General features: G+C 38.5%; 1 protein-coding gene across 3 annotated transcripts in view; it reads right to left on the minus strand.

The window, feature by feature from the left end:
• The window catches only part of EML4 (EMAP like 4), a 153,395-nt gene that overhangs the window by 107,054 nt on the left and 20,377 nt on the right, over positions 1-25,964 (minus strand). Inside the window, exon 1 of one of the 3 annotated variants that reach the window (XM_042884489.1) lies at positions 15,541-15,559. The exons of 1 other annotated variant lie outside the window; for it this stretch is intronic. In XM_042884489.1, the coding sequence (XP_042740423.1) occupies positions 15,541-15,544 (4 nt within the window). In that variant the 5' untranslated portion in view covers positions 15,545-15,559. Of the gene's footprint in view, positions 1-8,834; positions 9,016-15,540; positions 15,560-25,964 lie in introns of those variants that run through there. One more of the 3 variants, XM_042884472.1, reaches the window with a different exon arrangement.

Consider the following 25,964-nt stretch of genomic DNA (forward strand, 5'->3'; position numbering starts at 1 on the left):
GCTTGTACAGCTTGGAGAAGAGAAGGCTCCGGGTAGCCAGCAGTGTGCACTTGCAGCTTGGAAGCCCAACGTTACCCTGGGCTGCATCAAAACAGGGTGGCCAGCAGGGAGAGGAAGGTGATTGTCACCCTGTGCTTCGCCCTTCTGATGCCCCATCTGGAGAACTGCATCCAAACCTAGAGCCTCCAGTACAAGAAAGATGTAGAGCTTTGGAATGGGTCCAGAGGAATCTTCAAGGATGATCAGAAGGCTGGAGCATTTCTCCTATGAAGAAAGGCTGAGGGAGCTGGACTTTTTTCTGCCTGCAGAAGAGACCTCATTGGAGGCCTTCCAGGGAGTTTATAAACTCTTTTTACAATGCCTAATAGGAGAAGGGGGAAGAGGAGAGATATTTGAAGGAAATTCTTTATGGAAGAGGATGGTGAAGCACTGGCACGGCTGCCCAGAGAAGCTGTGGTGCCCCATTCCTGTAGGCACTCAAGGCCAGGTTGGATGGGGTCCTGGGCAGCTGAGCTGGGGAGGCTGCCCTGTCCACAGCTGGGGTTAGGGCTGGATGGACTTTAACCCAAACCGTTCTATGATTCTATACAAAAGGTAAGATGTTCAGGCAAAGAGGCAGTACTGTATTCCTTAAGTACTATGAAATCAGAGCTACTAAATATACAACGTAGTGACAAAAAAGCAGGTACCCACTAAGTATCTGGGAGATAAAAGTTGAGAGAAGTCATTGCTCCTGAAACTATCTCATAGAAATCTGACTGTCCTTTGGGCTGGCTGGAACGACAAAAACACAATAAAATTTGTGCAGCAAGTGAAAGACTATTAAAAACAATGATTTTTACTATGACATGGGACCTATTAAGATGAGATGAATGGGAGAATAAAGACCTCAGAACACAAAAGATCTTAGCCTCCTCTTAGCATTTTTAAATCGCTCTTCAATACTGATGTTTTGCTGTTACTATAAACAAAAAGTTGGTTTTTTTTTTTTTTTACTAAGAACAACAACAAAACACAACAGGAATGATCAATTCTATATAGTACTGATAAACCAGTAGCTGCAGTTTTATAACACTGTGGTTCCCTACTCCAAACTAAAAGGAAAACAAATTGTAAAAACAGCATGCTTCCCCTAAAAAAAAAAACAATTTAACTGAAATAGTTGCACACAACACTACTCAGAGAATACAGGGTAGAGAAAAGTATTTTATGAGGGAAGCTAAAGCACTTGGGATATTTTAGCCTAGCAACAAGGTGCTAAAATCAATACAACACTGAACGTACATCTTCAGTTGAGCAGAGCAAACTTCATAGGAAAAGGATGGCTTGTTCAGAGTGGAAACACAGAGTACGGTTCCAGACAGGAGAATTGAACAGCCTTCGAGCAGGATGGGGCAGATGAGGGGCAAAAAGTGGTTCAAGAGAGAATCTCAGATATCTACAGAGCAAAGACAGCACCTGTGGTTTGAGGCTTCAGGCAGTCAATTTGTGGCATTTCCTAAGAGGTTCATGGATGCACTATTACTAGATTGCATTAATTTAAATACTGTACTGATACTTTCCACTGATTATCTGAGACAGAAAAATAAATTCTTTAGCAACCCAGTGTTTGGCACAGAAAGGTTCCTCCTGCCCTGCAGCAAGAGCTACAGCTCCAGACAGACAGAGGGCAAAAAACACTGTGCTGGGAAAAGAGGCATCAGGGCTGCGTGGCATCTCAATCAGATTTTTTTCTGCTGTTCAAGCGAAACTTCCCTGAGTCAGACTTCCATAGTACAGGTACAAGACTATTCCCAACTCATCCTCTCCTATAACAGAGACATAGGACAATGTCTTTGACCTTCCTTCTTGTCTCCTTGGGACACACTGATATTTATTCACATTCTCAACCTTTCATGAAGGCTTTCAATTTGTTAGAACGTGTTGAGAAAGTGAGCAACATGCCCATCGAGATTTAAACTTTTCACTTTTACATTCTTGTTTGGGGAAATTGTCCCCTTTGGTCCTCTAATCCTAAGTCAGCTGTACTTTAATAGTCCATTACAAGAAGAGAAACAAATCTCAATATTTACTTTCCGTTGAACTATCAGATAAACGCTAGGTCTATTTCTGTTCTATTCACATTCTCCCACAATTTCCATTACAAGGTATGCACTGAGCACTTTGACAAGAAGTTCCCCTCTGCTAACGACCTCTGTGCTGAAGAAAAAAAGGAAATACCTAGTTAAGTTTGGGTTTCAAACAAAAATATGTTCTCAAAATTGAACTGGAATTCTCATCTTCTGTGCAATGAAGTCTCACAATTCTACCAACTCACAGATATAAACTCCAAATTTTGCTAGGCAATCTGAATCCCATTTCACTGGAAACAGTTCTGTTTATTTAACTGTGCAGGACTATCAGTAAAACCTACCACATTACCCTTCTGATTCACTTGGTTAGAAATGGCTTTTGGTTAACTTTTGCTCTCTTCCTCATTTTGCACAGCATCCAGCACACCGGACTACTTGCACTGGGTATAATATACAAAATGCAGTTCCATGTAAAATGAACTCTGTGATCCTTAAATTGTGAAGATAACATTGATCTATCCTAGGTTCCTTATTTCCTTATTCTCATTAAGGCATGAGATCTAAAAAGGATGCCTGTATAATGCATGACAAAAATGTTAAGTTTTCAGCAAGTTTATGTTTTACCTTGCACATAACATACTTTTTGTCTTACTTGCAGGTACGAGAACATTCTTCTGGCAAAGTAACCTTCTTTCTTCTATTTTCTGCCACTTTCACTCTGCTCTTTTTGAAAATGAGTTCATCTCGCCATACCCTCTAACAGCTTGCAGTAGTCACCTCTGGAAAAAGTTCCCTTCTCCAACTTGCAAGCATGACTGCAGCCTATTTAAAAACAATCTTAATCTCTCCATCCTTAAAAACGAGAAAAGTTGATGATGTAATGGTAATCCATGGAAAATGGTTTATAGTTCTCCGAAAGCAGCAGGCTACTGAGGAGTCCAAAGCAGTTCAGAGATGAACAAGAAAGGACAAAAGTGTACTTGATTTGCGTAACTGATTCTGATCTTATCCCTGCTCAGTGGTGACTTTACAGCCAATAAAAAGTAGAAGAAAACAAAAAGGAAGACTAAAAGGGCAAAAGTTATGCAAAGCCTACATTAAGCTTTTTTTTAAAAAAAAAAATTATTTTCTCATTCTTTCTCTGAAAGAAAGTCACATCTCCTCAAAAAAAACATGGAAGACCAGGATATGAGAGCAATATTTCATGTGCATAAAAACCTGAAACTATTGTCCTGCGGCTAATACCTATCTTCAGTTTATGCCCATGTGTTACTGATTACAAGTCATCAACCTGTATCTCATTTTTCTATTGCTCCAAACCTGAACAAAAAACAACCAAACAAACAAAAATCCAAGAATTATTAGATTTAGGATTTTTTCTCACAGAGAAATAGTTTTTTTCTTTCTTTCTGCTTCTTAATTGTGGAAAAGCATGAAGACAATACATATTCTATTCAAAACTTAGGAGAGTATTTGATTTCTCTCTCTCACCAGCTGTCTGCCTTGTAAGAATGCAGCTAGTATATCTTCCAAATATTCTGCCCTTTTCTTTGCTTCTCTCCTACAGGAAAAGAGGTCATTTCTGAGAATATTTTAAAATGTTTTGTTTCAAACTGGTTTTGAAAATATACTACAGCAACTTCACGGGATTAACTGCAGGCAAAAGCAAACATGATAACCAAGCATACACCAAAAAGCCAGCCAACTCTTCCTGCATTAAGCTGATAGTTAATATATAGCAGTAAGAAATTTGGGTGAAATTCACTCAATACCCTAAACGCTTTTGAGTTTTCAGCACTACCAGCCATGCCCTGCAGCTGCTGGCCTCACATCACCAGAGAAAGTGGTCAGTGTGCTGTGTCAGAAGAGATTTCAAGCTGGCATTGGTATTGCATTAGACTCACATACAGCCCGCTTTTAAAATACACGTGAAACACCTTGCTATTGCCAATAGTTTTCCACGTAACATAGTTATTAGCAGCACTGCTAGCTCCATTGCAGCTTCAACGTACATAAGCTCATGACTGTGCTGGGACCAAATATTCCTGCAGTACAGACCTTCTAGACAGCTCACACAGGATAAAGGACCAAAATCTTCATTTCTGGCTCACGTTAGCAACTTGATGAAAATAAGCCTGCTTGTGGAGATGTACTGGATCCACCTGCCATACCTGAACATCACCAGCTCTGGCTCCCAGCCCAGGGGAAGTCAACAAGACCCAGGATCAGCACAATCCAGAAAATACTGCCTATGCTAGAGCTGGAGGTGACTCAAGAACCAAGGAAATATAACTAAGGAAAAGCAGTTTTAAAAAATGCCTCCTCAAGCCGAGAAGCTTCACTGAGATTCCTCTGCCTTCCAGTCTGAACCCTGGCAAATGTACAGGTTCTCAGCTCTTGACCAAGACTGCCACTCACAAGCCGAAACAAGTCACATGGAGCTCTCATGCCACCTAAAAAAGTCAGGCAAACCACCTCCCACCATTACTGCGCTTGGGAGAAAGCATCAAGATAGGAATTAACATTCCATTACTAAACTTGCTAAGAATTAATGCTCTCAGTTCCTTCTGATTAGTGTCACTGTTTTAATGAAATCATTCTGTGCAAGAAGGTTTTGGAACCAAGCCCATAAACCAATGATCCACGAAAAACAATTAGAACTATTTCCTTTTCGTAAACTGTGTAAGCAGCAGAGATTGTATCAGTCAGGCCTAGAAGAAACTCATCATACTACTTCCACGCAGCCCCTCTCCCCCCCTCTGTTTTCTTTTTTAAATCTACTTTCATTCAGTAATAGAGAGCTGGGTTTTTGCCTCTATGTATTTGAAACATATCAGCCTTTGACTATGATAAATAGAGCACTTCCTCACACAAAACATCTATTCTCTCCTCCTCATGCTCACGTAAGTTCTATCCAAACAATCTGAAGAGACAGGATGTTTAAATTTAAAAAAAAAATCACTCTCTGGAAGGCACAGAAAAGGGGATATTTTCAAAGAGCATTGTCAGTTCCTGAAAAACAATCCAAACTGCTAGACTGGTAGCCCACATTTCATGGCCCAGTGTAGCATCACACCCATACTGAGCAGTTATAATTTGAGACTGTTGAAATCTGTCAGAGTTCTCCTAGAAAACACTTCTGACAGCAACAAAATATTAAGACGACCAAGATTCACATAATTCTAGTTTTAAACACAATTTGTTCTGTAAGTTCAATCCTTCTTCTCCCCAGCTGTCAAAATCGAAGCTCAAACTGCACAATGAGCAGTACCTTTCCCACTTACTGTCCTCAACTTTAACACTACTACTAGCAAATCCAGGCAGCCCGACCAGTGGCCTCACCAGCCAGCACACTAAATAGCCTCATTTCATTTGAGTTTGAGGACAGTATTTCCTCCTACCCTGTACACAGCTGAGCCAGTATGCTGCAAACGCTGCACCCACATGCTCTGTAGACACTTTCTTAATGGTACAAGGGCAGCCTAATATTTCTCCTCTTTAAGTTGCACAAAAATTTACTGATAGCCATCCATCTTACTAAATGTTTGTGAAGCAAGTTAAAAAAATTATTATGGTAAAATATATCATTCTACATTATTCTCTTTCTATTCCTGATACAAACCTGTGGTTTTCTAGAATTTCAAAGTTTTCCCTCAGTTGGAAACTGTTTACATGGGATGGATGATAGCCAAGGAGATATGGGTGTTTGGTTAAAAAAAAAAAAAAAAAAAAAAAAAAAAAAAAAAGTAATTGATGTAATTGAAGAACAGAATCTAAAGTTACAGTTTTGTGAAGTTAAAGTTTTAGTGCAATTGAAGGACAAATGGTATTTTTCAGAAGCCCTACAGTGGAGAGCTACACATGTAGCATTTGTTCTCATAAGAAGTGTGGAACAGTAAGACCCTAGATACATTGAAATAAAAGCTATGTATAAGCTTCGATTCGTATTAACTTGTATTAACTAATTCAAACTCTGAATTCATGTACACACATGCATACGTGTACTTTCCTGAAGTTCCCAATCCCCTCTAGAACAGGCCAAGAAGATTTTCCTAAAATAAAGTCCTATCGCCAAAGGTTTGCTATGCCAAAAAGTGCTGAAGCAAAACACCACTTTCACTGGAGATTTAGCAAATATTTGCATGTGTTAATACTGTACCCTTAAAAATCTGTTCACTAAAAGCAAAACACGATAAAATTAGCTTTTCATCCTTGACCAGGCAGTGAAAAAGGCTTAATTTGAAGGCCAGGCACATTGTTCCAGCTAAATGCAAGCCATAAGTTTTCAATTGACATTTCCTTTGTCAACTTTACACCAATCAAGATCACCCATTCTACCTTCAAAAAAAGGATTTAGAATTTATTGTGTTAATGGGACATTGTTTATTTATAGGTATGCCAGTTCACGCAAACTGGATTTTCAATGCAAAAAGTCTCAGATTAAACTCTTTCAATCCCCCGCTGGGAGAATGGGAGAGTTTTTGGTGAAAGTTGGCTGTCTCCCTTTGCCTCTCCTTCAACTGAAAGGGAAAAGTCAATACAGTGAAGTGAACCTAACTATATAAGGAACAATCCAAAAGCACAGAACAATCTGCTATAACCTGCAGGTACAAGGACCCAGCAACCTCTTTTAAGCAAAGGACAACTCAGTGGGCAGCAGCAAACAGAAAGTAAGGATCCAAGTAAGGATTTTGGTCTGACACAGACCAAAACAAAGCTAAAAGTTTTCCATTTCCCCCCTCCCCCAAGGATATGAAGAGGGAAGACTTCATTGTGAGTATACAGTAAAGCACTGTTAAAGCAACAAATAGCACTGGTCTTCCATCCAATCCCAAAGAGAAACTACAAAAAGCAAGGCACCACCTTGCCTTGCCATTATCCCTGACGAATTAGCGTCTGTACAGCTCACTCCAGCATACACGGTACTGGCCACAGATGGCTTTTTTGAAATCTTTCCAAGTCTTTATTTCCTAGGGTCTGTTAGACATTTGACCACAATTTTGAGTCTCAGGATTAGAAAAGTTTCAAAGGCAGCTCTGCTAAATCTTACCATCCTCTCCCACGGAAAACACAGCACATACCACTTCTTAGGCAGAGTACACTTTGGTAATCTTCATGCAAGAGTATTTGGGCGTTTCATTCTCAGAGTAGGTAATAGAGATGTATGTTCTCTCCATGCCTAGAGAATTTTCCTTGAGCTAATTGAAAACAGGTATATTTTGAGTAATGAATATGACTGCCAATAGTCTTGCAGGGAGGCATTGCAAGAATGATGAATGGACTGTGAATATCACGTAAATCTGTCTTCAAGTAAAAGGATCATCTCTGCATGGAATAAACTTAAGTAGTCAATTATCAGTGCTCTGAATTGTAAATATATTTCCCAAGTAAGAAAAAAAAAACACAGCACAACCTAACCCTTCTCAAAGGTTCTCTCACAAAATGGGTATGGTTTATATCTAAAATGCAGACAGAAAAGCAACAGTCATCTACAACACCTTAAAATTAGACTATATTTCAAGTACTTTCCAAATTTTCATACCATCCCATTTTTACATTTCTTCACTTACCACTTACTCAGAGGTCCAAGGGAAAGGCAGTAGTCAGTCAAAATGCTGGTAGGTAAAAGGTGGCTTTCCACCCACCACAGACAAGTCGCTTTCCATGAGGCTGTTTGACATCCACCAGTTACTTGGTGATAACTTCAGGATAATTAATAGAGGAGAGCTGAATGCAGTGACAAAGAAGCCACAGAGACTTAACCAGCTACTACTGGTCCTCCACAAATAGTTTGCAAAAGTCTGATTTCTTTATTTACTTCTACACTAAACAAGTTCAGCCCCTAGCATTGTGCTTGGCAGAAGAGCACTAACTAGGCACTGAACGCTGTCCAAGTGCAGGACGCTTCATTCCAGCCCTTCCACCTACCTAAGTTAATACAAAAGCTAAAGCTCAGCAACATGCAGCACAGTGTCACAATATTTTCAGGTTTACCAGATGTTTAGAAGACGCTTCAAATACTTGTGAATACTTGGTAAAAGAAATTAGCTTTTTTTGTTTAAGGGACAAATTGCAGAAGCTTTGCTATAAAATGGTAGTATTTGATAGTTACCTGCATGTGAATGCACACAAATAAATATAGATAGCTCTGGGCAGGAATAAGTGGACCTGCTTTTGAAATGATGATCCTTCAGAACTTGATTTCAAGACACTGAAAATAACTTCCCCCCCCTTTTTTTTCAGAAAATAATTCTGAAAATTAGAATCTCTAATTTGTAATTACTTGCTCACTTTCAGCTAAATAATGGAGATGCATTGTACTAATCAGAAACCCAGTCCCACCCTCCCTAGAGCATACTCATTATGCTCACGGTGAAATATGCTTCAGAACTGTAATCACCATTCAAAATCACTAATTTTGAAAGGATTCTTACAAAATCCATAATCACAGGAGAACAAATCCTCGTCATTAAACAGTGAAAACTATATTCACACAGTTCTACAAGGAGCACTTTCAGCAGCATGACCCATTAGAAAGCTAGTCTCGCATTACACTACTACCCTATAAAAAGCCCAAGAGCCACACTGAAAACTGTACAATGGCAGTGAACGCATGCCTATTCTATTTGATCCCTCATCCCTTGCAACGGGGCAACTGCAGTCCAGCCATAGCCATTCCTTTTATTTTCTTCCCCCACCCTCAGGTATCAAAATGCAGTATATTCTACAAAACCTACACAATCTACACTGAGTTATCCTTACCGTAATGATTAGGAAGAGAGTCCATCTATCCTACCATCCAGTCAACTTAGCACAAAGCTAAGAGAATGTGCCAACCTCAACAACACGTGCTCCTTTTGAACTCCACTGCAACAGATGGCAGAAAACCACCTCTGATGTTTTGCTGGAAGTGGAATACAGCTATGAACAAAGGTTAAAACTAAAAACTTAAAACTGCTTAGCAGAGGTGTGGCTGCTGAAACCTGACATAGTTGCGTCACCAAGTTTTTACTTTGGCAAACACAGCTTCCTGAATTCAAACAAATCTTAGACAGAACTATCTTTTGTTCCAGCAATAACCAATTATTGCACAGACATGCTTTCAAGGTCACTAGCGGGAAGAGTAAACTTCACCAGGATGTGTCAGTCACAAATGGTTTAAAAAAAGTTAACACCAAGCCTCCCACACTAGCAGGATGCAAAGTACTTACTTCCTTCAAACTGACCACAAAGAAACACAAAGATTCACAAAAAAGCAATAATATTCTTCTGTTATAACTCATTTTAACATTCCTTACAATCAAGATGAATTTTTTGGTATTGCTTTAGTATGTTTTGCTTGAATGATTTTGTTAGGGAAAAATAATGTAGTCTTCAATGTTAAGAACAGGAGAAAAAAAATATTTATTGAGGACTTTGTTCTCACTTATATTAGGAAATCTAATGAAAGCTAAGATTTGGAAAAGAAGCATTTTCACAATCACTAATAAGAGCTACACAATTTATATTATTATATTCCCCCAAACTAGAATAGCACCCTAAACAGAAGTACTGTAGCACTTTCATTAATAAAAACATTTGCATTTAACAAACGAAAGTCAAAAGATCCAGTTATTCCTAAAAATACCACTTTCCAGGAATGTATATATTCAGATTAATAGTAACAAAAACGGAAATCAAAAAAACAGAAACTCCATTTTTGAAACAGATATAATAGGCAAGATTAAAAAACCCGCAAGTGTTTTAAAGGGAAACGCAAAGCACACTTCTTCAGAATTTAAAACAACTTCTGTTAAAACCAAGGAGGAAGGTCACACTGCATTGGTCTGGCGGCAAGGTTTTGTACCTTTCTTCAAATGAACTGATGATGAATGAAGTTAAATACGAATTACTGGACTAGAGAGACACCAGCATGTTCTTGAAGGTCACCATGGAGATGAAAGGTATTACCATGGGTATTCCTATACAAATGGTAAAAATAGCAGCTTCCTTGAATTCAACTGTGCATTCCTTGTTCAATTACTGTAAAACAAATACTGAGTGATAATGAAGAAAACAATGCAATTTCTGCTTTTTTGTCTATTTATTTTTGCCTTTGACAAACATATGCATTATCGTATCAACTGCTTCATTATACTGAACTATAATTCAGGATGCACAACTATATTCCAGCTTTGCTGTGCTTCAGAATATGTAACAATTACAAACAGGCATTACAAGAGCATTTTTTTTAGTAAGACTCTGTTCATCAGTGCATACTGAAGTGAAAAATGCTTTTAAAGCAACTAACGCAGGAAAAACCACACACAGGTAGATCTCATTCAGAGCAGAGTTGAAGCAAAGAACTTGAATTACTGCTTTTATGATTTACTGCTACGTACATACACACATGCAATGATTAACTGCCATAATTCAGTGCAAACAGTAATAAAAGGAAGTTAAAGCACCTTCCTTTAGCAAGCTTCAGAAGTGCAATATTGAGATAACACTTTGACATGAGGCCTCCTCATGCCCAAGAAGGTACTTTGCATCCATGACATACATCATTTGAAGAGTGAGTTTTCTGCATGAACACGCCTGCATAAGCAATTCACACATGAATTATTTACACACACACACACCTGAGTAGAAAAGTAACAAACTCAAGTCTAAGTCCAGTAGGCATGCAAACTGCTTTGCAGATGTGCTCTGTAACACACCGTGGTGAATGAGAGTAAGAGTACTTGCTAAGCAAGCAAGAGTAAACTTAAAGTCACTCTAAAAGTATTTAATTCCATTTGATGCTCATTAATGACAATTTGGTAGGGAATAAGCACCAAATAAAAGGTTATTTCCTCATCACAGACAATGGAGCTCTCTATACCATAACGGGGGACATCTTTGCATCCTATTGTAGGGTAGCTATTTTGGAAGGGGGGATGGGACTCAGTGCTCTCTTGTGGTCCTTCCAACCCTTGCAATTCTGTGACACAACCAGACTGAGATGGGTCTCCTGCCTGACATGACAAAATAACCACTTTCTACAAATTCAGCCTATATTTCATGCTCCAGCTTTTGAAAACTTCACAATAGATCTCAAAAATCTGAAGGACTAAAGGGAAGACCCACCATGCCCAGCGCGACATCAACATGAAAAAGGAAGTAGGCAAACCACATAACTAGAGGAACATTTCTGTAGCCTCTGGGGGACCTGAGGCACACAGAAGTTGAGAGCTACCCATGCAGCAGGGCTGAGCTTCAGATAAAAACTGTTTACTTGGGGAATCTACTTTTAGCAGCGGGGTTGGATTCAATGTTCTCCAGAAGTCCCTTCCAACCCCAATGATTCTGCAATTCTCTGACTACTGGTTCATTTAACCAACAGCTCATTTCTAAAATAGTCATTATTTGCTTCTTCGTTTATGTTAAAAAATGCATTCAAATATGCTTCCCCCGACAAGCAAAAAAAAAAAAAAAAAAAAAAAAAAAAACACCGAAACAACAGAACACCTCTGAAACTTGCTTATGCCCAAAAGCGTGATAACTATAGTCTTCTAAACATAGATTATTTACTGTTACATCTACTTGCTACCCATATGAAAGACTAAATCATCCCAAATCTCAGCATAGCTTTCTGCTTTAGCTTCTCCAAAGGAGACACGTTTTTCAGTGTAAACACTAATTCTATGAGAACAAGGATAGGGAAAAAAGAACGGGTGGGAGTTTTTCCTTTTCCTTGGGTTCAGTTTCACCGGCTGCTCATTGTTCCCAGGCGATGCTCTACCTTTCCATTGTTTCAAATACTTCCCCCACCCCTTTCTTCAATCCCTTAGAGGCAAGCACATAGATAAAGGACTCGGTTTTCCTTCCTGTATTTAAAGTTTGGTTGTTTATCCTTGGTTTTGAGCCTACATCAAGGTTCTGTTTCAATCTGTACACTCAATGTTCATCCTGCTCCCTTCCTTCACAAGACAGTAATTAAGCCCCTGCAAATCCTATTAGTCCAATATAATTTTCTTGTCTCCTTGTCATTCCCTCCTGCTGATTCATCAGGTTACTCTGTATCTCCTTATGAGTTTGCTTAGTCTTAACTAAAATAGTAACTGATCATCCTTACAGTTTTTTTTGTCATTTCACCATACTACTCACACTGAAGGCAAGAATGCACACTTTTAGAACACTGCAACTCCCTCTTCTTCCAACTTCAGTGGAACTTTTTTTGCTGTATTCACCTGGTCACAACAGCTTGCTATGTGTATTTCAGTGCACCATACCAAGCACCATCCTACAGTTGAAAATAATTCATTCTTATAAGACAAAACAAACCCCACAAAACTGCAGTACTCACCACCACAGCCCTTCTACTTTTTCATTTAACTACCAATTACAGAAGGAATTATTGCAACTCTTTCTATTTTTGTGAGGTGAGACATTACAGAACAGGCCATCTGCCTCACAGACCTATCACCCATTCTGGTTTCCTTCCTACACATTTGTCTCAAGCATTTTATGACTTTCTGTATTGGTTTCAGCAGGGCTGAATTTCCCTTTTCTAGAAGATCCCTGTTGACTCAGTCTTGCTTTATTACTCGTCTCCCAGCTTCCCTACCCCCTCCTCCAGTTTTTTTATTTTAAGGAGAGGAGGTATGGTTGTTTTTTCCCCTCACCTTCTGAGACCAGACGTTACTTAAAACTTCTATGATCTAAATTTAATTACTCAGATTCCTTACCTTCCTATCAGGAATTTGTCTGAAGGAGAGAGAGAAATAAATCCTTCCTCCACAAATTCACTGCAATTGTATGGACTGACATTAGTTATCGGCTCAGAGTTTCTAATTTTTATGTGCTTTCCTGTGTATTAATTAATTAGGCAATTATTAACAACCTCGATGTTCACAACAAACCACATATTGCCCATACTAGGATGCATAAACATGGCTTAGTTTCCCTTATGTATTACGAAGATATTGAAAATATTTTCCAGTCCAGGCTAATCTGCTTTAGCTTTAAATAAGCAAAAAGTGTGGGGATGGAGACAGAAGAGGAAGACTCTTTAACTGTTAACTGATTTATAATTATTATTATTATTATTTTTTATCATGGCCAGCATGCCTGAGTTTGAATAATTACAACTGCTGTAATAGAATTCAGAAAATTGCAGTGAGGTGTCTCTATTTTCTTCCCCAAAAGGCAGGCAATCAAAACTGAGGGAACCTGTGAAAGCACAGGCAGCTTTGATCCTCTTTCCAAATAAGTAATTCCGAAGTCCAACGAACACCTTTCAATGGAGAACCGCATTTTTCAAAAGTTCTTACACTGGCAAAAAAAATAAATTATTTCTTCATTTTCCAAGTTAAAAGTATAAGGAGGAAAAACTGTATCTATCATTTGAATGCTAACTTTAAATCTTTCAGCTAACATAAATCCATGAGAAAATCTTCCATTTACAATAAGCAAAACAAAACAAAACAGCCTAACGTACACAATTCTAATTACATCTCTGATATTATCTGTATCAGTAATTAGTTAATGTTGGGAAAGTTGATTGCAAAGATAAAATATTTTTAACAGACCTTGTACTAGATGTACAAAAAAAAAAGCAAAGCTTATGATTAAGGCCACTAGAGCATAATTTGATACAAAATACAAGTCAGGAGAATCAGTCTTTTTTTTTTTTTTCTTCTCCATTTTAATTGTAATCTAGTACAGCTTCTCACTGTTTCTAGATATATATAGGTACACTATAATATCCAGGTCCCACACATGTTTGTGAATTTAGTTTAAAATACAGCAGTATTTTAATACTACTTAGCAGTACTAATTATAACTTCAGTCTGCCACATGCAGAGACATTTCAAAGTTCAGAGACATTTAAAATCAATTTTGCACTTTTTAGTCTATTCTGTGAACTACATTCAAGTCCAAATTTTGATTCAAATTCAAATACGAATCCAAAAAAAACAATTATTTAAAAAATACCCTTATTTCTTGGCTCAGTCCACTTGTCAGATGTACCAGACTGTTTGACAGAGGCACAAACAGTAATACCAGCTCCTCATGTAAATTTTGAAGCCATACACACCTCTTCCTTTAAAATTCTTATTCAGAACATGTTTCTAGCATTTTAGAAGGTGAGGATTTTCTGTTTCATTGCCTACCTATTCTCTGTCTCTGATATATGTCCCCTGTTGAGCACTGTGGAGCTGCAGGAATGCACACCTCAGGAGGAAAACGTTTTCTTGGAAATAACATGCAGGTTAAGGGGCTGTCTTAATGGAGACTATATTAGTTCTTCATTGCTTATTCTTCCCAAAAATTCCATTACTGTTACTTTATGCTCAAAAACTCAGCAATAAAAAGATCAGAAAATAAATAACTACCTGAAAAGAAGGAGCTAGTAGCTCAATTTTGGAAGTTCTACTTTCATCTTAAGTCTCTGAGCTAAGCTAAAAATGTATGGGTCAACAGCTACTTAGACTACTGGAGACACCATTTATGTTATTTTGTGTATCAGCTATATATCAGCTATCAGCTATATTCAAGCAAAACACATAAGTCACCAAAGCAGAGAACAAAAATATTATTCTACAACTAAAGCAAAAAAGAAAAAGAGGAATATCTAGTTATTTTTAAGCACCTCCATGGAAGTTCTACGAGATTCCTAATACTGGCAGTTCCTTTTGGTCAGCCCAAGAGGAAAAGTACATGCAGTAACACATAATTGGTATTTTAAAAAAGGATACATTTGTTTCTGAATCTCCAGAATTCACAATCAAGAGATTCTGTCTCTAGCACAAAGAAGTACAAAAGATCAGTGCCATTACAGCAAATTAAATCAAAAGCCTCAAGATAAGCTTTTCTGCAAAGTGGGTTCATTTTGCTTCATTGCCAGCACGAAGAGATATTTGGGTTGATACCGAAAAAGCAGACTAACATCAACAGGTGCAACAATTTTCAATCTGAAAAAGTAAACCTTCAACACAGCTTAAGAGCACCTTTTAAAGCAATTTTCTTTCCAGAACGCCCAATGAGGATTTGAATTTCCTCAGTGTCATTGACTAATAACCTCTTCCTTATCTATTATATCCTGCCCTTTAAACAGGTAATGTTACATTTTCAAAGTAAGTGATGCAGTAAAACTAAAACTAAACAAAAATGGAAGAGTTATTTCCCAATCTTCATGTGTTACCATGGAAAGGATGAACAAACCAAGCCACCGCTTGAAGGAAAAAGAATACTAGCAATGTATTGACCAATGAAAGTATTGGTCAGTTAGGGTGGCAGTAGTATAGGCTGGAAGGGACCTAAGGAGATCACCCAGTACAACCTCTTGCTAAAGCACAATCAGCTATGAACACACGAATTTCAAAAAACCCTCTCACTTCTTTCTGTTTATATCTTTCACATCAGCTGAAGCTACAAAGCAGTGTTTTTTTCTCCTTTTTAAATACATGGGTATTTGTTTAAAAATGAATGAAAAAGTACGCACACATAACAGAGCATCCAAAGGAGGGCTACAGATATGGTGAAGAATCCACAGGGCAAGGTGTGTGAGGAGCGGCTGAGGTCCCTGGGTTTGCTCAGCTCAGAGCAGAGGAGCTGAGGGGAGGCCTCACGGCAGCTGCAGCTCCTCACAGGGAGCAAAGGAGAAGTGCTGAGCTCTGCTTTCTGTGACAGCAACAGGACCTGAGGGGATGGTATGGAGTTACGTTAGGTTTATACTAGGCATTCGGTAAAGGCTCCTTAAAGAAAGGTGCACTGCCCCAACAACAGCTGCCCCTAGACCAGCAGCTCTGCTCCAGTGTGAGCCAGCAACTCTGAAGAGCTGCACTTCCCCAGAGCAGAGTGTAAATCTCACATTTTCCCCTTGGTTTCACCTAGCCCCTCTCCAATAGGCCTCCTGAAACACGCATGGGAACGCAGCTTTCTTCAAATGGCCTATTTGAGTGTGTGTGCATGCCTAGGGGTGGTTTTGTTTGGTTTGGAGCAGTTAAACTTGTCAGAAGACTTCAGAAAAATCAGCTAAAGGAGACACGCTCTTGCATAAGACATTAGTTTAAGCATGCTGAAAACTGATGCAATATAGAAATGTGTCTTCCTTTATTATTTTTAGCATGGGGAACCACCTCCCTGCTGCCACAAGCTACACTGAGGGAATATTCAAATAATCTTCCTGCAAGCGAGCAGAAATTATGCACGCTTACTGGGCAGGGTAATTACCACTGCCATTATAATGCTTGCTAATTGTGCATGGCCTCAGATAGTTAAACAAGCACCATCAGAGTCACCACTGGACTTTCAAGGCACACAGTGAGAGTCAATTGTTCTAAATACTTCACTAAAAAAGTAAAAAACAGCAGTGTCAATCATAGCTGTCACTGCTTCAAACAACTGTGCCCACTAACAATGGAAAACACTGAGGCCATACAGACACGGGAGGCTTGCCACCACTTATAAACCTGGCTGGAACTCGCTGCAGTGCAATTTCCCAGTTCCTGGAGCAAATGCCCATCCACCAGCCCCAAATCCTGCCAACAAGCAGGCAGTCACTACCAGTACGTTATTTCAAACACCTGCCTGCACCTGGGGGGAATTAGGGAGCACAGCAGCTGAGTCCCAGAGCAGAGGAGCAGGTGATGGGTACCGATCACACAGAGCAGGTATATTAAATTGACTTTAAATTCAGCCTCTGTTGAAAACTCTGTTTCCAAATCCATTTTTACTTACATTTGCACTCTTGCCATGCTTCCAATTCTTCTGGCAAATTTCAGATACCCCTTGTTGCAATCCACAGAAAATGTTTATTTGTTTTTTCCCATGTTAGATTTTTTGCCCCCTTCATAGATGAAGTTTCTTCTTGTTCTAACATATATTTACTGAATGCAAAATGCCATGCAGTTACAGACTGAGCTCTGGCTCCAGGTCTGGTGTGTTCATATAGAGCAAAACTCCAAGAGCACCTGCTTTACAGGGCAGGCATTATTAGGCAATTCTACAATGTATCTATGGCTACTATGTACTAAGAAAGTTACAAGTTGCAGTTTCCAAACAAGCTTTTGCTTTCTGTTTCAGTAGCCGATAGAAAGAAAAAGCATACTCAAAATTCATATTAATGTTATCCCCAGCTTTCTTCCTAACAAGGTGTTATTATAATCTGATATTTTTAGAGCTCCAGTTCTTTAGTTAGTGTCTATCACGTTACACCTGCTGAAATCATACAATCTGCTGAAATTATGCAAAGCTTTTACTAAAAATAAAAGACCCTACACGAGCATCACCAGTTACTAAAAACAAAACAAAAAAAAACATGTTACATCCTCAAAAAAAAAAAAAAAAAAAAAAAAAAAAAAAAAAAAAGTCATACATAATCATAATCCCACAGGCAACTTGATGAAGTTCTGTATGGAATTTCTTCCAAAGCTCTAAGTCCTAGATCCCAACGGCACAGCTGGTTGATCCAGTGGAACTACTCTATCTATATTCAATCCCACAGTCTCCACAGAACAGATTGAAGATCAGAGTCATATTTCATCAGAAGTTTTTTGTGCCTATTTCTAGCAGCACAGAATTCTAATTAAACTGAAGCTCACAGCAAGCTGTTCTCAAATCAACGCAGCAGCAATTACTAGAGTACCAGTAATTATTAGAGCAGCAATTACATTCACCAAAATTAACTTGGCAGACTGACTAAGGTGTTTTAAACAGCTGTACAGCTGCAAATCAGTGGTTATGCAAAGGGGAACACACATTTCATGATCAACAGAACTGCTTAAAAGTTAGTTGTCCTCTACAGATAGACTACAGTTACTGATTTGCATCAGGAACCTAAGGATTGCATGTGATCTTGACTAAGACACAACAAAGACCAGATTTTCTGGTTTCATATATATTAGTTTACATATATATACACACACATATATATATATGTAAATAAACATGTATAACTGCAGCTGGATATGCTTCAGGCAACACATGAATACGAATAAAATAAACAGAAAAACATAATATTCACCATTGCTCATAACAAAGTAAATAATATAAATAATACATCTTCCATTAATTTTTACTGGGCTGCCAGTTTAAATATCTTTCACTTTTTTTGTGTAATTGATGGGAGACTTAGAATGAATACTTCTCAAGGTAGGGCAAACAGGCTTTTACTCAAAAAAGAATGCATTCTTTCTTGTAAGTATTCCTGTTAGCATCAATCTGCACCTCTATCATCTTACACAACAAAAGATCACGATTTTACTTTGTGCTTCCAGCAAACTCAAGGATTTAACAACGAAAGGTCAACGCATCTACAGTCTCCTCTATATTTGACATGTCAATAACTCATATTAGTAGCATACAGAACTGTATAAATTCATGTGTAGAATGGATTTTTCCAGGTTAATTGCAAGAATGTTAAGTTAAAAAAAAAAAAAAATGGATTTAGAGAGAAAGTGTTACTTAGTTTGATCATAACATTCAAAGAAATTGTATCAAAGCTTATAACAACTAATTCATACGAGAACTTTCTACAGAAAAGTGTGTATTTTTTGCTCATTTTCAAAGCCTCCTGTTCTGATCTCTGCCATAACATTCTTTTGCAGGTGATGTTCTGATCATTAAAAAAAAGTGAGTTCTGGTGTGATGAAAATTAAAGTTCTTTCATCACAGTGTCTCATCAAAGAGATATACATTTAAATCATCTTTCAAATGCTTGCATGACTGCAAAGCCAATGTACTCCTATATCTTTTGACAATCAGAGCTACTTGGCATAGTTAAAAGGCATGCAAACACATCTTTGTTATTGTGCAAACTTTTCTAAGTCCAATTCAAACAAAATAAAAAAGAAAAATGTAAAAATAATAATGGATCTGGTGAGGTTAGCAAAATGAGTATACTTACCAAGGCACAATTTAATGTTTACCTGAATTAAATAAGGGTATGTGTATATATTTGAGATAAAGGATATGCACTGAACGCATGTGCCAAAGGAACAGTAAATAGAAGCATCTCTAGAGTGGCAATACCTTCCAAAGACACTACACTACAGAGATCCAGCTCTACATAACTGATGCACGTACCTGAATGCCTTTCTGCAGCACAAGCCAAACTCTTCCCGAGCCTGACCCTATGTTAATCCCCTGTTCCCCCCCAGTGCCCATGCTTGAGTGGCTGCACTGCATCCATGGAGCAGCTCAGCTATGCTTAAAGCTTCTACTCCCTGACGTACTTTTAGGGATAGGAATTTCCAACTTGCTAAACTAGGATTTACACTAACTATCCTATTAAGTATCAGTCATAAAACAATGGATTGCTGCTGTCAATTTGAGAGAAAAGGAAGGGTGACAGAGAGGGAGATGTCAAGGAAGGAGAGCAGGAACATGAGTGTACAACTCTTGAATCGGACAGTGCACACAGGACTGTCACACAGAGCTGCGGGCTGAGCTCTGCAGCCCTTCAGCACTACTGCTGTGCTCTGCTGAAACCTTTCCTCCACACAGCACCATCCTGACTTAGCAGCCACTTTCCTCACATTCACACAGGAAGAGCTCTGAGAGCTCACTGATATCAATGGCTGTGAGCTGGAAGCATATTCTATCATCCCTGTTTGTTCCTAGCAAGTCCCCTCCTCAATGTTTTCCAGCTACGACTTCCTTATGCCCACTGTTACTGTCAGGCTATACAAAAAGCCATTCTCCAGCAAAATGGCAAATACCACTAATTACCTACTTCACAGTTCAGATGAGCCCAAGTGTTTCAAGGCAGCCACCCTCACAGACCTCGAGGATATTCAAATCACACCCTAGTTCACTTTCAGAATAATTTGCAAAACAGAATTCCAACTATGATTTGTCATCAGCGCTGGAAAAGAATATCCCACATCATAAAGGAAAATCACAAAAATGACTTAAATACATGACTGATTTTAAAGTAAGGTTGAAAAACTAAAAATAGTTGCAATGTGTTCACCTGACACTCTGCTTCTACTGTCTTTTATTTTCCTTCAAACTAGTTTTTTTTTGCCTCCATCAAACCAACCATAAAAGTGCTCCACACTCAACCACTACAATGAAACTCAAAAAACTCACCAACTCATACCAAAGAAATTAAAACAACTGCAATTCTCCATTTAATTTCATTCTAGTTCAAATTACTTAGAACATATCACTTTCAACATGGGTACAGACTGTTAAAAAAAAATAATAATAATTTTAATCTACTGGAGTCTGTCCTTCCCAAAATCAAATCCTTCTTAAAATCAATGATGATTTTTAATGATTACAATACAAATCATTTGTTCTGCTATTCAGACTTTCATTTATCTGCTTATCAAACTCACATTTGTGAAGCACAAGGATCGAATGATCATTTTTACCTAACACGTAAGTCATTTTTAAAAGTTACATGAAAAATTAGCTGGGCTATTGGGCTCCATGTGGTGGTTAGTGGTTCTGGTTTAATGGTCTCAACAGCAGCTGTTTTCTAGCAGTGCTCCCTACAGGTCAGTAGGGAGGTCAGTACCACCTCATCTATTTATTGGGGTGAATACACCCTCATCCTGCACATGCAGAACACCATGCTGGGGCAGGACTGAAATGGTAGAGATGACTGCCTCTCACCAGTATCAGGACTGGCTGGAAGACTGGATTGACAGCAGCATCACAAAATGCAGCAAAGAAATGCAGAACTCTGCAACAGCAAGACAACCTTACACAGCAGCACAGGCTGGGGTGACTGAGGAAAGAAGCTGGGAATCCAGGCAGACAAACAGCAAGAAATCACCAGGGCATCTTTGCAGCCATCAATGTTGACCACACACCAGGTTGTGTGAGCAAAAACACAGCCAGAAGGCTAGCAGAAATAATTATTCTTTTCTGGGCGACAGCTAGACACATCCAAATTTGGAGACTGACCAACTGGAGAGAGTTTGGTGGAAGAGCACTGAGACCAAAAGCAGGCTGCAGCACATGTGTGATCTCAGAGAAAAAACTGAGCTCGTTCAGCCTACAGAAAAGTCAAATGGGATATAATTATACTCTTCACTAACTTGGGGGCAAAGGCTACAAAGAACAAAACATCCAACTCTGCTGAGAGGTGCATGGTGAAGGGGCATATATGAAAGAAACAACACAAATCACAAAATGGTAGCTCCAACTTAGCAGTTTGTTTTAGTGCTGAACCTCTCCTAATGCAGACTTTTTTTTCCCCCCCCGCTATCCATACCAGTTAAAGCATTTCCAACCTTGGAGAATTTCAAAATTCAGATCCCAAATAAGACAATCAGATCCCAAAGGCAATGCTGCTGGGGGAGGGGGATGTTGGACCAGCTGACCTCTAGAGGTTCCAGCCTACAGTTTTCAGTTATTCCATAATCTATTCTTGAAGGTCAGACTCAGTATAGGATTACAAATATAATATACTGAAAAGTCAAAATATACTGCCAGCCAGAAGGCAGGAATAGAAAATCCACTCTACGGTCTTTTGATACATTCTCGTCAGCAGATGCTCTAAAAGGTTGGGTTACCACTCAGTGTTCATTCTTAAGGGAAAGGGCAAGACAAAAAATAAACAAATATCCAGAAATACACAAAGTTTTTCTGACATCTGTATACAAGAACATCCACATAACATACAGCAGATGATACAGATTTTCAGCAGTGAAAACTGATTACCCCTGAGCAACAGACAGAGGTAGCCAAGAAGCTAATAGTACAAATTTAAGTGAAAAAACACATGGGACAAAAGACAAGTAATCTGAAATGGGAAGTTTCTTTCTAAGATGCTCTCTGACATTCTACTCCCACAAGGCCATATTCTGAAGTCACAACTCCATGACCAGTTTATGAACATTTCAACAAAACCTGAAGTATATTATTAAGGGCTGCTCCAGAAGTAACATCTCCTATTTTATTATGTCGGTCCATGCCACCAGAGGTAGATGGCAGACATATGGCAGTAGAGGTTGAACCTTCCCACCAATATTCTGTTAAATGTTGCTGCTATGCAACAGATGGCACCAGAGGGACAGCATGGCACAATGGCACCTGATGTGGAAGAGCACATGAAGCAAAGGTGTGCCACTGAATTCCTCCATGTGGAAAAAATGGCACCCTCTGACATTAACTGATGCTTTCTGAATGTCTATGGAAACCAAACAGTGGGTGTGAGCACAGTAAGGTGGTGGGTGGTGCATTTCAGCAGTGGTCACAGTGGGGCACCTCCGCTAGTGCAGATTTTTACAGTCACGGCATACAGATTCTTGTTCATCACTATTGAAAATGTAGAACTAATGGTGATGACTATGTTGAAAAGTGTTTTGTAACTGAGAGTTTGCTCTAACAAACCGTGTTATGGTGGTCTTTGTTTCTACTGCGGTTTCCATGGAAATAAACAGAAGGCATCACTTTCAGAGCAACATATGTACACATGCGTCACCCAATTTCTGTCTGTGGAGAGATTTGCTATAGAGCATCCAACTTCATTATGAAACATAATCAGATAAACTTGCAGAAATAGAAGCATATGATAGATAGCCAAAGTCACTATAAAATCTATAACAAACAATCCAGGGAAAACAGATTTTCTGTAATGGAGCTGATGGAACTAACTTTACTTCAATATAAATGTCTGCCTAGTGCCTCAAAAAGGCAGTATTGGTGCATTTGGGAATTTATTGATGCTGATCAACAGAACATCACCAGTGAGAGAAGAATAGCACAGATTTATATTAGATAGCATTAGATCTGCTGTGACTTTGTTGTGTCTGAAATTTACTATTAAACTTGAAACCTGTCTCCAATTCACATTTCCTAGCAAGGTGAAATAATTAACAGCAGCCTGCACAGGTGGAAAAACCAAGGAACCAGTGAACTCTGTGGATATAAACTATATCGAAGGACTTATCTATTACACATAGGTTACAACTAAATACAAGTGTAAACCCAGCTGCAAAGGAGAACTCATAAGCATTTAGCAAGTCACATATTCAATCCAGCCATAAAAAGGTGAAGTAGTTCAGCACAGTTTCCTGTCCTTAAATGTTGAGAGATGTAATAGAATTCTGAATGAAGAACTGAGACTTGCTTGTTTCTTCACCGATCTCACAATGACCAATAAAGAAGTTCACTTCAATGTCAGCGATGATCTTCAAAATATCAAGAAGCAAGGAGGATGGAGTTAGTAACAAGATTTTTGTATATGCAAAAACATACAAAGATTCAGATCTTCCTATCCCATGATTACATGGGTACACCTCATTTAGGCTTAATAAGAATGCTATTCTCATGTAGGAATAACTATTTTGAGGAGTTTTCTTCTATTGCCACTTACAGATGGCAAATTTCAGGTGGTTTCAGCACTGTTAAGCAAAGAGTTCAATTTACCCTTCCTCTGGAATAAAGGCAAGCTTATCCAGTGCTATGACTTTCACAAAAATCATAGAATCACCAGGGTTACAAAAGACCTTAAAAATCATCCAGTCCCACCATCCACCTACCATCAGTATTTCCCCACTAAACCACATCCCTTAGTACAACCAAAATACAACAACATATTTACCTCCACATTGCTTAAAGTTGTGGTAATTTACAAAAAAAATGCACAAACAAATTGAGGATCCTGTGGTGAGCATGTGTGGATGAAAGTAATTTTAGAAGTTAAAATATTGATGATTCGTGTAGTAAAAGAAAAAGGTCTGTAATTAAGAAATATGAAGGCCAAGACATTGCACAGAGAGAGCATGCAAGAATGTTAGCGCTGACATTTGGAAAACACAGCCTTTACCATAAGAGCTGGTATGTGAGCAGAAATCTACTGAGTTGGGTGTAATTTACTTCTACAAGAAAAAAAAGGCAAAAAAAGAAAGAGGAGAAAACGATCTTCCACAACTATGAAGATTCCTTGTTTCATAGGCAGAAATGCCACATTTTCTGCAACACCTGGTGAAATGGCTATCTTGGAATGTACTGAATTACCACTCCTTGCATAGCATCAAAAACATAGGAAAGATGTTAAGTGTGAAATTCCTTATCACTGTTGTGGAGTCACAAATTTATACTTCAAGCATATGTTACATTCATGCAAAATAAAGCCGCCTGCACTGATCACAAAAGTTACATGCAAACACGCATTAGTCCCAGCAGATTTTGCTACTTCTCAATTGCAAAGGCATAAAACCAAAAATAATTAATAATTCAACCAACATATGTCTGCAAATTGGCTAAAAAGCAAATAACAAGCCCTACATGCACAGATGGAAGGAGAAAAAAATAGAACACCGAAACCCTTAGAGCAAGTGTGGTAGAGCTTGATCGGTGACCGAAGATGCCAACGCTTATCAGTATCTAACTCTTGCCATGTAAGTGTCATTTACAAAAATGCATTCTGACTGAATGAGAGGCATCTCATGACTCAAGATAGCGTGGCATCAGAAATTCAGAACTGAAATAGATACATCTTGGTTAAACCATTTGGAAAATGGAATAAAACTGAATAACCACTTAGACATTTGAAAGAAGTCAGAAGTCACATCCAGTGACTTGGTGTAATGGTTCACTAGACTTGAAGGTCATACAGACTAGAGGTTTAATTGTGTCTAGCAGAAGCATCTAGAAAACCGCATTACACAATCACACATTTGTCACTCCAGTTACTCGTATTTGGACAATCAGAGGGCACCACAAAAAGTAGGTGAAACTAATGCAGCTAAGGAAATAAAATCAGAACCACTTCACAGTATGCTTCTATAAATTTAAATCCCATATGGCAATTGCCCTATTAAAATTTGGCGCTTTCAACTTGATGCTTTAGGTTTGTAAGCCTGTGAGCACCTCCCATTGTGTGCAAAAGCAGCTGCATCTCCTTTTGTGAGCAGTTTTACTGAGCTTTTTCAGCCACATTTTTTAGATTCAGGACCATGCGTAACAGTTGCCTCTTCAGAAATCTCAAGCTAAAAATTTCAAACACTTTTACAAAAAAGCAAAGAAATCAAAAGGTATTTTTCAGACTATTTTTCAGAAGTTGTAATATCTTTATAAATAAATATGCTTGTGCCAAAAGCCATAACAAACTTTTTTTCTTTTTTTCTTTTTTTTTTTTTTTTTTTTAGGTATTTCTGTACAAAGAAATTAACTACATCACATTCAGGTATGTCATTCAACAGTGGAAGAAAATATATCATTTAAAATACCACATATTTTTATGCAAATATCTTTCAGCACATTTTAGTTACTGCAATTCCTTGTGGCAACCCAGGCTATGAAATGAGACCACACAGTGCTCGCATAGTATCAAAATTACTACATATTAAGAATTCCATTTTCATGAAGCAGCTTTTGCTATGTTGAAGAGGACACTATGGGTCACCTGCTTGTAAAGATAGTTGGTATTTCTTTAATCTTAAGTAATTAAAGACCCCACCAGTCACCTCCACTACTTCCCTTTAGTATTCAAATGTAATAATGCATCTTCTTCTCCCTAAATTTTTTCTTATTTTACACAGACCAAAATATTTAATCTACTTACGTTTAAGCATTTAACTCAGAGGCACAGTGTTGTACATTGTATTCTGTTAACCTGCATTCACCAAGAGGAGGTATCTGTACCTCCTGTTATAGCATCATCCTTCTTTTTTTCCAAATTTTAGTTTCTCCTAGTGGTTTAATTCCTCATTTAGCAGCTGGCAACTTTGCCCAAGGCAGAAGGGTTGGAACTAGATGGTCCCTTCCAACCCAAGTCATTCTGTGATTCCATAGTTCCAGGAAATTACTGCCATATGGGCCTGTGCTCTTCATGCCCAATTTCTACCCAAAGGCAATTTCTGTGGAAACAGTGAGCACAACTGCTTCAGACATTTTTCAAGCTGTCCGTGCATACACTCCATATTTTCCTTGTACTACAATCAGAAAATCAGTGCTGACAAA

Source organism: Lagopus leucura, unplaced genomic scaffold, assembly GCF_019238085.1.
Source record: "Lagopus leucura isolate 7727_CA_CO unplaced genomic scaffold, USGS_WTPT01 Super-Scaffold_73, whole genome shotgun sequence".
Classification (NCBI taxonomy): domain Eukaryota; kingdom Metazoa; phylum Chordata; class Aves; order Galliformes; family Phasianidae; genus Lagopus; species Lagopus leucura.